The 12997-nt window shown below is 42.6% G+C and overlaps 1 protein-coding gene across 5 annotated transcripts in view; it reads right to left on the reverse strand.

Moving 5' to 3' along the window:
• The window catches only part of LOC135257863 (gephyrin), a 404797-nt gene that overhangs the window by 159917 nt on the left and 231883 nt on the right, over positions 1-12997 (reverse strand). For 4 of the 5 annotated variants that reach the window (XM_064341059.1, XM_064341060.1, XM_064341062.1 and 1 more), the window contains exons 3-6: positions 12233-12290; positions 12029-12121; positions 9874-9968; positions 9420-9486 (exon numbers count right to left, since the gene is read on the reverse strand). In XM_064341059.1, the coding sequence (XP_064197129.1) occupies positions 9420-9486; positions 9874-9968; positions 12029-12121; positions 12233-12290 (313 nt within the window). Of the gene's footprint in view, positions 1-9419; positions 9487-9873; positions 9969-10393; positions 10537-12028; positions 12122-12232; positions 12291-12997 lie in introns of those variants that run through there. The other variant, XM_064341063.1, reaches the window with a different exon arrangement.

A 12997-nucleotide genomic window follows, 5' to 3' on the forward strand; every position in this document is an offset into this window, starting at 1 on the left:
TCAGCGAGTGCAACATATTGTGACATCCCGGGGCTGTTTCAGCAGGCTGCACCGGCAGGTCCCAGACTGCATGGCGTGTGGACTTTTGTGAATAGTGCTTGCAGGACTACAAAATGTTAAATATGTGTAAATAATGGAGTTATTATGTGTAAATATGTGTTTCTGTGTTAACTGGATGGTGTTTGTTGCTGTACGTCTAGTTTTATATGTGTTACGGTGAGTGATCTTGCGGTGTTGTAAATTGGGGCTACTCCGTTGTTCGCTACGGAAAGTGGGTGAATCTGACGGTTGTCATGTTTCCGGGTTTTGTTCCTCAATAAAGTTACGTTGAGTTTGAACTGCCTCAGTCTCAGCTTACTGTGCTCGGGTTTCTCTTCATCGTTCATGAGTCCACTGCCCTCTGCTGGTGTACTAGCTGAGGGCAGTGGGCTTGTGGGTGCTGGGTGTAATGTGAGCGTTTCTCTCTCTACCTCTCTCTCTCTATCTACCGACCTACCTACCAGTGGCTTGACCACGGCTGTGTCTAGAGCACTAGGCGGACCCTTTTAGCATTGGGGCTAGGCAGGTACCAGTGACCTGACCACGGCCTGCTGAACCCCCAACGCCAAAGCCAGGACAGCGCTTGGAGGCCCCCCTGCCAGAAGACTCCCGCCATCCAGGGACCACACCACTGCTGTGGAACGCCCATCGCCGGAGTACAGAGCTGCCCAGAGAAAAGGCCCGTAGGGGCTTGCTCTCCGGGCTACGCCAGCCTTGCTGAGCCTTCGCCCTTGCTCCTTGGCTCCCCTCTCTTGCTCTCCAGGCCGCAGCAGAACCACCAGGTGGACTCGGAGGACGAGGCCGAGGAGCAGGCAGATAGGGCGGCAGCGGCACCCAGATCCAGTGAGACCGCCTGTTTGGATCAAATCTTGGCACCCCCTGCTGGAAGGGAGGTTCCATTGCACCCTGAGGAGCTGATCCCAGATCAGCTCCTTTGTTGCTGTACAGCTTGGTCCCCCTGGGACGGACCAGCAACGGACTAAGCACTGTGCCTGTGCTTCTTTCCTTCTACTTAGGTCCGGCCTGAGTGAGAGGGAGGATGGCATCAGGAGGCCAGCCAGGAGTCCGACACCACAACGCCGTCCGGATGACCCTCCAGAACAGTAGAGAAGGGGGCAGTGGTGCTAGTGCCCCCCCCCCCCCCCCCCCCCCCCCCCGGTGGCACAAGGGGCGAAAGGCGAAGCTGTAGGGGGCGCCACTGAGCCAGCAGCCACTAGGGGGGCAAGCAATGCTGCCCCAAACACAAACAGGAGAGTGACAGGTTTAACACGCCTAGAATTTAGCCGGGCAGTGCTTCAGCGAGCTATGGGCTTTGTGCCTGGTGACCTGAACTGCCTGGTGAAGGTTCCTGGTAAGGCAGATATCTTTGAAATTAGTTTCAGAAGTGCAAATATCCTGGAGAGGTTCTGGAACTTCTATAGAGAGGGGAAGGATAAGGCTCCCCTCAGTAACTTTGACGTAGAGCCCCTGTCTGACACGGAAAACAAGGTGGTCACTGTGTAGTTTTACAATGAAGCTGTGCAGGACCACGACATGAGTACGTGGTTGGGCAGGTATGGTCTTGTTAAATCCGAAGCCCGGTGAGTACTTGATGAGGACGGAGTCTGGACCGGAGCGAGGAAATGGCTGGTCCAGTTGAAACCAGACCCCTCTGCACCAGGGGGGGTATGCCACATCCCCAGTTCCATCACACTGGGGAGACATAGGGGTGTGGTGTTTTACTACGGCATGCCCAAGCTGTGCAGGAACTGCGGCAAGTTAGGCCACTTAGCCGCAGCGGCGAGCACGAGACCAGGGCATGCCGTGATGCAAAGCCCTGTAATCTCTGCGGAGTGAGGGGGCATCTCTTTAGAGACTGCCCCCTCTCGTACGCAAACAGGGCTAGGAGCACCAAACCCCCTCCCCCATCTGCTGCCCCCCCTCCGGCTTCACCGCCTCCCCCACCTACCCCCATGCCATGCACCAAACCACCCACTCCCACCCCTTCCCAGCCTGGAAGCCCACCCCCACAAGCACAGGACACAGCACAAGTCCCTACCCCCTACATCACTATTTCCGGAACGCCCAACTCCACAGCGCCCTCTGTCAAATTAGGTCCCACCAATCCCGTCACAGTAAAAGAGGAGCCTGACTCCGACACCCTATCATGGTGGTGGAGTCAGACTCCTCAACAACAGAATCTGACTCAAACTCTATCACACCATGGCAAAAAACCAAAAGAAGAAAGGGCAAAAGAATCGGATCACCAACTGCAGCATATCAACAACCCCCCAGTCAACCTCCCAACCCAGCAATAGTTCGCCCAAAAATGCAAACAACAAGACAAACAACACAGTTATTTTCAAAACCGGAGCACAATACACATTCCACAGCCAGGCCTGAGCCCCCTTCCCACCCTGCCAAACCATCTTCACCACCGCCTATGCATCACAAAGAAAAACTTCAAAACGCCATCACCATTCACTCCAGAGCTACTAAGGACCAGCCAGCCTCCGGTCCAGACTCTGTTAAAGGGTCTGGAGCACCATCCTCCTCTCAGGGCCCTCCAGGGACTGGGGGGAAGCCTGGGGCAAGAACACCTGCACCCACCTCTCCAGGATGGAACTTCCCAGGCAGTCAGGAGGGGAGGCCTGTGAGTGCACATGGTCTGGGGGTGAGTAGGCACCATAATAACCAGGACATTGTAATCCAAAAACTTAACAAAATTTTGTCAAGATATCGCAAACAGTAATATTAGAACATAAGCCACACATAAACAATAAAATTTATCATGACACATTCATTTACAATTTCAACACTCAACACACGCAGTATCAAAGACCCGGCCAAACGTCACACAGTTTTCTCCATCCTGTCCCAAGTCCCCTCAGACGTCATCCTGCTCCAGGAATGTGGCATTCTGTTCCGCGAGTTGGATGGCGTTCTGGAGAATGGAGATTGGGAGACTCTCTGGTCTGGCTCTAACATCGCCAGAGCTGATGGGGTCGGCACGTTGGTGAAGAATCCCTTCGTACGCATAACATCTAACATTTACTCATGTAATCGTGTACAGTTGGCGAATCCTCGTCACCGAGGTTCCCCACTCAGGGTCATCAACGTGTACGGCCCCACCAGCGTTGTCGAGAGGGTCTCCCTTTTCACAATACTTCCACCATTATTACTTTGCACAATGCCGGTTGTCATGGGGGGGGATTTCAACTGTGCTCTTACAGATGAGGACCGCAGCAGACCCAGACAGGATTGTTCCAGCAACCTGCTGCGGTCCTTCATAGAGGATTTCTCCCTCCGCGACGCCAGGGAGAAAAGTTAAGTAGAGTCACCCTCCTCAAGGAGGAGAGGAATAGGGGGCGGGGGGTCCCGGACATAGTTAAAATCATTATGGTGCAGGGTCTGGCCGCCCTGGTCCGGAACGCTGAGAAGGAGGGAAAGGCCTCTGGTGCCTTTGCTAGGTACTATGCAACCCCCTTCCTAAGGGCAGTGGCCCTGGGTGTGCAGGACCTTACCGTACCGTATAGCTGGGACCCTCCCTATATCTATCAGGCCCTGAAGGACTTTGCTTTCGGGGCAGGATTGCCCAGGGCTGGCTTGACCTCATGGAGCTACAAAATCATCATCACTTATTTAAGATCTAGCGAAACAGTCACGCTCCCGAGGTATGAGCCGGCCCAGGACCCGCAAGTCATCTGGGCAAATGTGACACATAAGTGTCTTACAAACAAACAGAAAGACATTGCCTGGATGACAGCTCATAGGTGTCTCCCCACAAGAACATTCATGTATCGCAGGCACTTAGCTCTGACTGAACGCTGTCCCCACGGTTGCACTGACTCAGAACACATTCACCATCTGTTCTGGGAGTGCACCGTGCCTAGGCGGGTCTGCGGTCTTGCTGTTTCCTCTGTCTCCCTAAACAGATTGCTGCCGATGTCCCCCCTGACGGCTGAGAGAGTCCTCAACAGTCCCCGAGAGGGACTCAAGACCATGGAGCTCCAGCATCAGTGGGGGATAATCAACACCTTAAAGCAGGTCCTGTGGTAGGCGAGGAACATCACAGTCTACCAAAAAACATCAGTGGATTTGGTCGCTCTCAGGAGGAGGATACAGAACCTCCTCCAGGACGGCGTTTTGGTGGACTGTCGGAAAAATAAGGACCTGGCGAGAGAGAAATGGGGGGTGGACCACTGGAAATAACTAATCATATAGTCCTATAGTCCACCCCCCTAGGAGGACCACCCGCTCCTCACCCCATCCCCAAGCTCACGTATTGCGGTTTATTTTTTAAGCACTATTTTATGTAAAAGTTTCTTAAAATAATTGTTGTCTTTGTGATTGTTGTTATGGATATTATGTGTTTCTTGATTTGTAGATTGGGTTTTTCCTTTGACTGTTTTCTTAATTTGCAAATTTTGTAGACTGGGTTTTTCTTTTTTGGGTAGTTTCTTGTTTTGTGATTATTGTGAGTGTTTGCTTTTCCTTTTTTGACTTTTAAAAGGAAATGAGTTTTAAATGTAAAAATGTTAACAACCAATAAATACTGATAACCATGATACATTTTACTCATGGAGCCCCGCCTCATTACAATATGCATGTCTGTCATAGCCTACATTTATATATGAATTATTATTATCACTTATTCATTACAAACACAGTGCAAAAAGAAATGATATTTCATATCGCAATGCTATCCAATGTTTCCTAAATTGTTTCAAGTCATTTGGCCCTGTGATTTTTAATCTTACAATGTCGTCATTCAAACGTTGTGTCACGTCAAAGTGTCAAATAAGTAAAATAACTGAAATTGCCTCATGCAAGACATTTAAATTAATGTACAAAACTGCTGGTGACTACCTACAGAAAGCATATTCCTCCAGACAAGATATGTTTATACTTGGTTGTGAAGTTCATTTTACTAAATGTACAAGTTCTTGTATATTGGCTACTTACAATAAATACTGCATGTAAAATAAATATTGTACATACACAGAATACTTCATTATTCCCATGGGGACATTTCCCTTGCAGCATGTAACATTCACATTTACAAACAAACATTTATACCAAGCAACATACAATCATTCACGCAACAGAAAGGCTGGGCAGCTAAATACATACATACACATAAAAACTGAACATACTGAGGCTTATTCAATCAATCTTGACTCTTACAAACCTATCCACACATATGTTTGGCCTGTTAATGTACTGTCTGCTTGTACACACAGGGCCAAGTGACTTGAAACAATTTAGGAAAAACTGGATTGCACTGCTTCTTTAATTTCAGTGAGTCAAGATAGCCTATATCGTTTGTAGTAGAGTAACTTGGCGTCATTTTGATATCAATACTTTTAATGGCAGGCATAGATTTTGCCAGTTTGAACGAATGACTAATAGACAGTGCTTTGTATGTGTGAGTAACTTGGCATTTTCGTATGTTGAAAATGTGTTTTTTATTAGATCAAACAATACAGCACAGGTAGTGAGCTGATTCTTGACAGTAACTTTTTGGCTCACCAGCCACTGTAGTTACTGGTTTTTTTAAAGTCACTAGCAACTCAGCATTTTCAACAGCCAAAATCCCCCCCCTCCAAAAAAGTAATAATATAGGTAATTACAGAATGCGCATGCATTTGTTTGGACACAGCATTTTATCTGAACAGAAACCATTTTAGTGATCTAGCCTGAGTAAAATGCGTGTGTGTGAGCAGGCAAATCAGTTTTAATCAGAAGCCTACACTTAATCCCTTAGCGCACATGCCAAATCTGACCAATTCTTTCCCATTTAGGGGGTACCTTATTTAAAGCTTTAGAACTCCAGATGTGAGCATGTGAGACTAGAAAAATGGCTTAAATGAAGCAAGACATTTGTACCATTTACAATACTTAGATTATTTCTTCCTAAATTATGAATATAAAGTAAAGTGCCACAAATGCAATTGTCTAGGCAAAAAATCCTAAATCAATTTGCTCTTTTTTAGTTTGCAATGAAATACTGATAGATTGCAAATATACAGCAGGTTAAACTATACATGTCCTGGATCAAAACCTCCTTGACCACAAGTGCTTCAAATTGAAGGGTGGATATGCAGAACTACTAAAGATCTATGAATCAAAAATTAAGCAGTGTACCCAGTGTCTCCAAATCTATCCAAAATGTCTAAATTATGCATTGCTGTAAATCACAACATAATCATGTATTTCACTACAAATATACTGTTTGGCTGAAGAAACTCACTGTTGCATCATTTTCAAGTGGGAATTACAAGCTTTCCGTCAGTACAGTGGTCTAAAATAGCTAGGAGTCCAGCGTACCCAAAATCTCTCCAAAAATGAATAAAATGCTTTTTTCCATTATAAAGCATATAAATGAGCCCCTTATGAAGGTTTAAGATGAAACATCGATATCAGATTAAAAAATAATGCAAAAAATATTGTCACACAATGCGGTACAGTACCTAAATGTTTAATAATTAACTCTTGTATGTATTTCTATACTCTGTACTCTCGTATGCTTTCTTGTATGGGGATGGGACGAAATGAAAACAATTTTCAACTGTCCACCACGTTTTGGCAATGTTCCAACTCTCACGTAATCACTGTTGCATGCATCACAAAGACTATTAAACTATCAATGAACGTTACATTACAGTGTGAAATATCCTCATTATAAAATGCCACTAACCTATTTAAAGACACCCAGTTTCAAAAATAACGTATATAACCAAAATATTTTGAGCAGTAATACTTACATAGCAATGATGAAATTTTATCTGTGTTCAGTAGATAGAGACAGAGACAGTAAATCAATGATACAGTTCTATCCGCTTCTGTCTTACTCCAGAAAACAATGTCAGCTAGGTCTATCAGCAAACATATGGCTTAGCTATGCCCAGAAGTCCTCAATAATAATAGTATTTTCCAAGAAATTACGAAAAATCGTTGACAACGTTTCATCAGGTGCAGCATCTTTTACTGCTACCACAAAGCGTAAGTGGATGCGATGATGAGAAAACTTCCGGTTACACTGAGATATAAAACTATTCTGCTATTCCAAAAGCAAAATTAGACATGTTATACATCGTTAGTAAGCTTATACTCTCACCTACTGAATAACTGAATTGTCAATCAAGCCAGACTGTACTAAAAAGGGCGACACCGCCGTGAACAGCATGTGTGGTTTTACGCACAACTATTTTGGGAGGTACCCAGGCGTCACAAATGCACGTGTATTTCATAAATGGATTGTCCAAGACAATATATGACCAATCAGTCTCAAAAGGGACATCTCTATGCATAAAACCAATGGTAAGGTTGAATATTTATTCAATATTTAGTCCCATATATTGACTGTAGAATTACATGGTATCATTTTTGAAAACTTTGTCTCATTTATTTCGTTATTCAGTGAGCAGCATTTTCACTTCTGTATTGGCATATCTTAGGGCTATTGTCGGGTTTATCCTGTTGCTATGACAGAATATGATTTTTGAGTGGTTAGAATGGTCCATTATGTCATGGGTGGGGGGTTTAGTTGCAGATGAGACTGCAGGGATGGGGGTGCTGGTTAAAAGAACGACCAGAGCGACAATGGTGGCGCAGCGAAACTCCGCATTTGGCATAGTTGTCGTGTATCGTCTGCTAATGAAATAAAACAAAGCGTTTCTGTTTTGAACTCATACTTTGGTTGCAGTAAAGTTCAGCAATCTCTGACCACTAGGGCTTTGCACTAAGAGGTTAAGGAAAAAAATGAACTATGTAGTATGTTAACCACATAGAATTAACTTTCAGCACAAAGAATACATGTATCCACAATTTTAAAAAACAATGATAAAATGTGTGCAATTTTGTGATGCAAATAAAATTAATTTTATTACTCGCATATAGCCTAATTAAGGAGAACTGGCTATATCTGATGGTATTGAGCATTGTGTGAATATAATGTGCTTATATTAATTCAATAACATCAACATTGAAGCTCAGCAGATTCACTTGTATTCATTTTATACTTTAAAAATAAACATATTTTATTTTTTACTTTTACTTCATTTTTAAATTGCAATTACAAAATACAAGTATTGGTGTTGAGAAAATAACTATACCTGTGTAGGCTAATGTAATGTAATGTTTGTTTTACACTACAGTGGCATACACTACATTACATTACATTTACATTACATTACAGGCATTTGGCAGACGCTCTTATCCAGAGTGACGTACAACAAAGTGTATAACCATAACCAGGAAAAAGTATGTCGAAAACCCTAGAGAGAAGTACCGTTCCAAGTGCAGGGAACAACCGCATAGTTCAACTTGGACCCTGTAGGTTAAACTGATTAACACTAACACAAACAAGAACAGCAACAACGCAGTCTATGCAAAAATACAAGCAATAGTTAAGACGAGTGCATTAACTAAGTCACCTACGAAACAGCTACCTAGTTACAACCCTAAGCTTACAGTCATTTAAGAGATTACAGGGAGGTAGGGAGGGATGGGGAGAGGTGCAGCCTGAAGAGGTGAGTCTTCAGTCGTCGCTTGAAGTGGGTCAGTGTCTCAGCTGTTCTGACCTCCACGGGGAGGTCATTCCACCATCGTGGGGCCAGAACAGACAGGAGACGTGTTCGGGAAGCGCATGTGCGAAGAGGGGGAGGTGCCAGGCATCCTGAGGTAGCAGAACGGAGGGGTCTGGCTGGCATGTAGGGTTTGAATATCTTGTGGAGGCATGCTGGGGCTGATCCCTTGACTGCCTGGTATGCTAGGACCAATGTTTTAAATTTGATGCGATGCTGGTCTGTGGTTCCTTTTACAACCACAGAATCTGAATCTGTGCTTTCCACCGTGCTGGTCTGTGGTTCGATTTCAGTTAACTTTCTTATCAAGTATATTTCCAGCTTGACTGAGGAGGCAAGACATGACAGGGTGAAGTGGATGGGCCAGTGGAATGAGCACACAATGTGCACCTGGTGCTTATGGGAGTTATAGTATCATGTAGTATCACCTCAAATGGACTTATTTCAGATGCTTTTTGTGAACTACAATGATTTTTTTCTTAGAAAATGCTACCAAAAGGTCACCACCCAAAGTGGCTGGTAAGAGTGATGGAGCTACATGCAACTACTGAATTCTACACGCATTTGGCAGGTGTTAATGTCAAGCTCCGCTTATTGATTTAATTCGCTTTTTATTAACCCTATGTTATATATTTGTCCTGTATTTGACATTGTCTAAAATAATAAATGCACTGTATTACTAGATTAAAAACAGATTGTGTGCGCTATGATTGCTTAGGAATTGTTTTTATCCTGAAGTTTATTTATATTACTCTCTCAAACACAAACATAAACACAGACAGGCACACACACACACAAACAAAGTAACATTACCTGTGAGCCCTTCTTGCTGCCAGGTAAATTGATAATGAGAGTTTTCCCCCTGATACCGCACACAGGTCTGCACACACAAACATGGTGGACAGTCAGTGTGAGCATCACAATATTCACCAGAGTACCTATCAGCGGGGGTGGGTATACACCACATAGTATCCATCAGCTGGGAGTGGGTATACACCAAAGAGTATGAGTATACATCACAGATTATCTGTCATCAGGGGTGGGTATAAACCACAAAATATCTATGACAGACTATCAATCAACTGCGAGTGGGTATACACCGCAGAGTATCTATCAGCTGAGGGTGGGTATACACCACACTGCATCTGTTAGCGGGAGTGGGTACACACCACATAGTATATATCAGTAAGGGTGGGCATACACCACACAGCACCTATTAGTGGGGGTAGGTATACACCACAGAGTATCTAACAGTGGAGGTGCCTACCTTGACAGCATTCCGAGTGGTGTGACATTGAGTGACCCCATCAGCATAGCCAGAGCCATCCCTGGAGCCTCACGCTCAATAACATCCTTAGTGGCCTGTTGGAGGAAAAGTGGTTGGAGTTTTCAGATCTCCACAGAAAGAACACCTGCCTTTTATTTCAGACACAGAAATGCTAATAAACGTCTGTACACACTGATACATTTCAGTGCATTTTGTTTTCTGCAGTGTATGTTGAAAAATGTGTATCTACTGGCTGCGATGCCGTTCGTGACACAAGGTAAGTTCTGAACTCTTGGTTCTAGGCAAAATTCCAAATAATTTTAGAAAGGAAGCGTATGTGTTGAGGGTGTGTGAGGGGTGACAGGGTGTACATGGGGAGTCAGGATACAGTATTTCTGAGGTTCCATGAGCTCTTGATGGAGGTAGCAAAGAATGTACATGTACGACAGACCCCAGCCAGCCAGCTAGCCTGTCAAAACAGAGGGCTATTTAAGGAATAAAAACAATAAATTCACTTAACCGCTGTGCGTTCTCTACCCTTGAGTTGAATAGCACTTCAAATGTATCATTAGTGAAGAAAATGTGGCACTTCAAAGGGGAGATGGTGAAAAAGGCTTCCAGGCTGCAGCTCTCTAGAGACAGGAAGTCCTCGGACCATTTCTCTCACTAGGAAGCAATAAAATATGTTTTTCATACTTTCTCATTTCAACATTTATCTAAAAAAAAAAAAAAAAAGATTCACGAGATTCATTACCCGGAGTGTTTTCATACTAGAAAAAAACAGCCTTTTAAAAAAAAGGATCTTTAAACACCAGAGGGTTTTAAATACTTGATTAAATACATATCAATGTAACTTCACACTTAAATAATCTCATAAAAGAAAACTACACCCCTCTCATAAAAAAAGATCAAAATTGATATGTGTAATTGGTCAACGTTACCATCATCTCTGTTAGGAGTAATCAATGTGATGAAAATGAATGTTCTTCCAAAACTCAGTTTTCTCTTCCAAACGTTAAATACCAACTTCATTTTTCAAATCTCTTAACAAGCATATTACAAGTTATAAAAAGCCACAGATTTGATTAAAATCCCTTGCCAGAGCCCATGGAGGGTCTTGGTCTCCCCAACCTCCAGTATTATTTTTGGTCAGCCCAACTAAGAAACCTAGTGTAATGGTCTTTGATATGACAGGATTCCAGGATCCATCCTCCAGATGGAGGCCAGTCTTGTGGATCCATTACCCGTCAATTCACTCATAATTATAAAACACTTTAATAAGATGAAAAATATAGAAAATTGTTTCACAGTCTTTAACACTCTTTAAGCCAGGAAGCATTGGGCCTTACCACTTGTACCGCCATACACTCTCCCATTTATAGCAATCCCAATCTGAACAAACATTTACCATCAATTAACTGAAGTAAATGGACAAGGTTTGGTATAAAGCAATTTAAAGATTTGTTTAATTAAAAACTTGCAGTTAAAATCATCTAAGAACAGAGTACAGCATTTCTTTCAAGTATCTACAGATTCAGAGTGATTGATTCACCTTCCAAGGAAAGAAACTGAGATTTGAACTATCTGAAATAGAGAACAGAATAATCCCTTCAACTACAATAAAAGGTAAAATTTGAGAATTTTTAGATCTTATTAAAGGAGGTTTTTCCTCGTTTCCATTCTTATTAAAGGTTTGAGAAGAAGATATAGGCAAGACTATAGATAAAGATAAATGGCAAATCATTTGTGAAAGAATACATTTTTCATTAAATAAATTTTATCTCCCATAAGGATGCATAGAATCTGGAAAGATAATTCACCTAACTGCCCAAGGTGTACAACTAAAAAAGAAACATTCATGCATCTCTTTTGAGAATGTGAGTGATTGAAAAACCGCTGGAATTCTATTCACACACTGACTAAAGAAATTTTATGTATAGAAAGAGATTTAAACCCTTGTCTTTATATATTAAACATTATGCCTGATCCCCAATTAGATCTTAAAAACTGTGGAATATTAATCACCATAACATATTTTGCAAAAAAAATGTGTTCTTATATTTTGGAATGAAGGCCCTGAAAATGTTAAGTCTTTTCTTAAGGAAAATTGTTCAACGCGCTCAATGTGTGTACCTCACTACCTATGCACACATACCTCAGGTGTGACATCACGGGGTGCAAATCCAGTTCCCCCAGTAGTCAGGACCAGGTTGAGCTCCTTCTCATCACACCAGTCTACCAAGGTCTCCTAGGAAATAGAGATAACAGCAGGGTCTTATGTGATATACATGTAGGACCAGAACCAGGTGGAGCTTCATACGAGCTACCATAGAACCACGTATGGAGGCATGTCTCTTACCTTAATTTCGTCAATTTCATCAGGGACGATTTTATAGGCAGAGATGGTTCCTCCCAGCCTACAAAATAAGAAATGCAAATACACACAAAGACTCTGAGAAAATTTACATTTCAGTATAAAGAAGTAAAGAGTAGTATTTACTTGTCATTCAACTCGACATTTAGTAGTAATTTTTTTCTTCTTGCATGACATTTTGAACAGAAATACAGAATTTTACCCATATTTTCTGTAGTTACCAGAATCGTCCAAGGCATTCTTTCCCTAAGCATGCATATGAGGGATCTGGTAGTTCTGTACCTCACTAACCTTTGATAATTCATTCTGATTAAAAATATTTAACTGAAATTGAAAAAGTCATTTTCTATCACGCATTACCAGAAGCTGCAGACAAAAATCAAAAACACATTTTTATTATGTACATTACGTACAAGTATGGAGTAATGACGCACAGGGTAATATACCTCTCCTGCTAAATCTGGATTAGTCTTGCATTGGTGTCAGAAATGTGTTGAACAGTACAGCGGAAAACTTGAAGAACGGGGTACTGGTAAACGCTATCTACACGACAGTGCTTCAATCAAAATTAGCCCCTAATTTTGACTAAAATTGAAGAAGGAATTTTTTTTTCTTCACAAACAGTTTGGCTAGTTTGACGATCGCTAAAACAAACTCACCAAACTGAATGTTAATAAAAACTAATGTTCAATTGTAAGTAAATCAGAGTTAAGGACAAATGTAATATGAAACAGGCCACAGCATTTCTTG

This window comes from Anguilla rostrata, chromosome 6, assembly GCF_018555375.3.
Source record: "Anguilla rostrata isolate EN2019 chromosome 6, ASM1855537v3, whole genome shotgun sequence".
In the NCBI taxonomy this organism is placed as follows: Eukaryota; Metazoa; Chordata; class Actinopteri; order Anguilliformes; family Anguillidae; genus Anguilla; species Anguilla rostrata.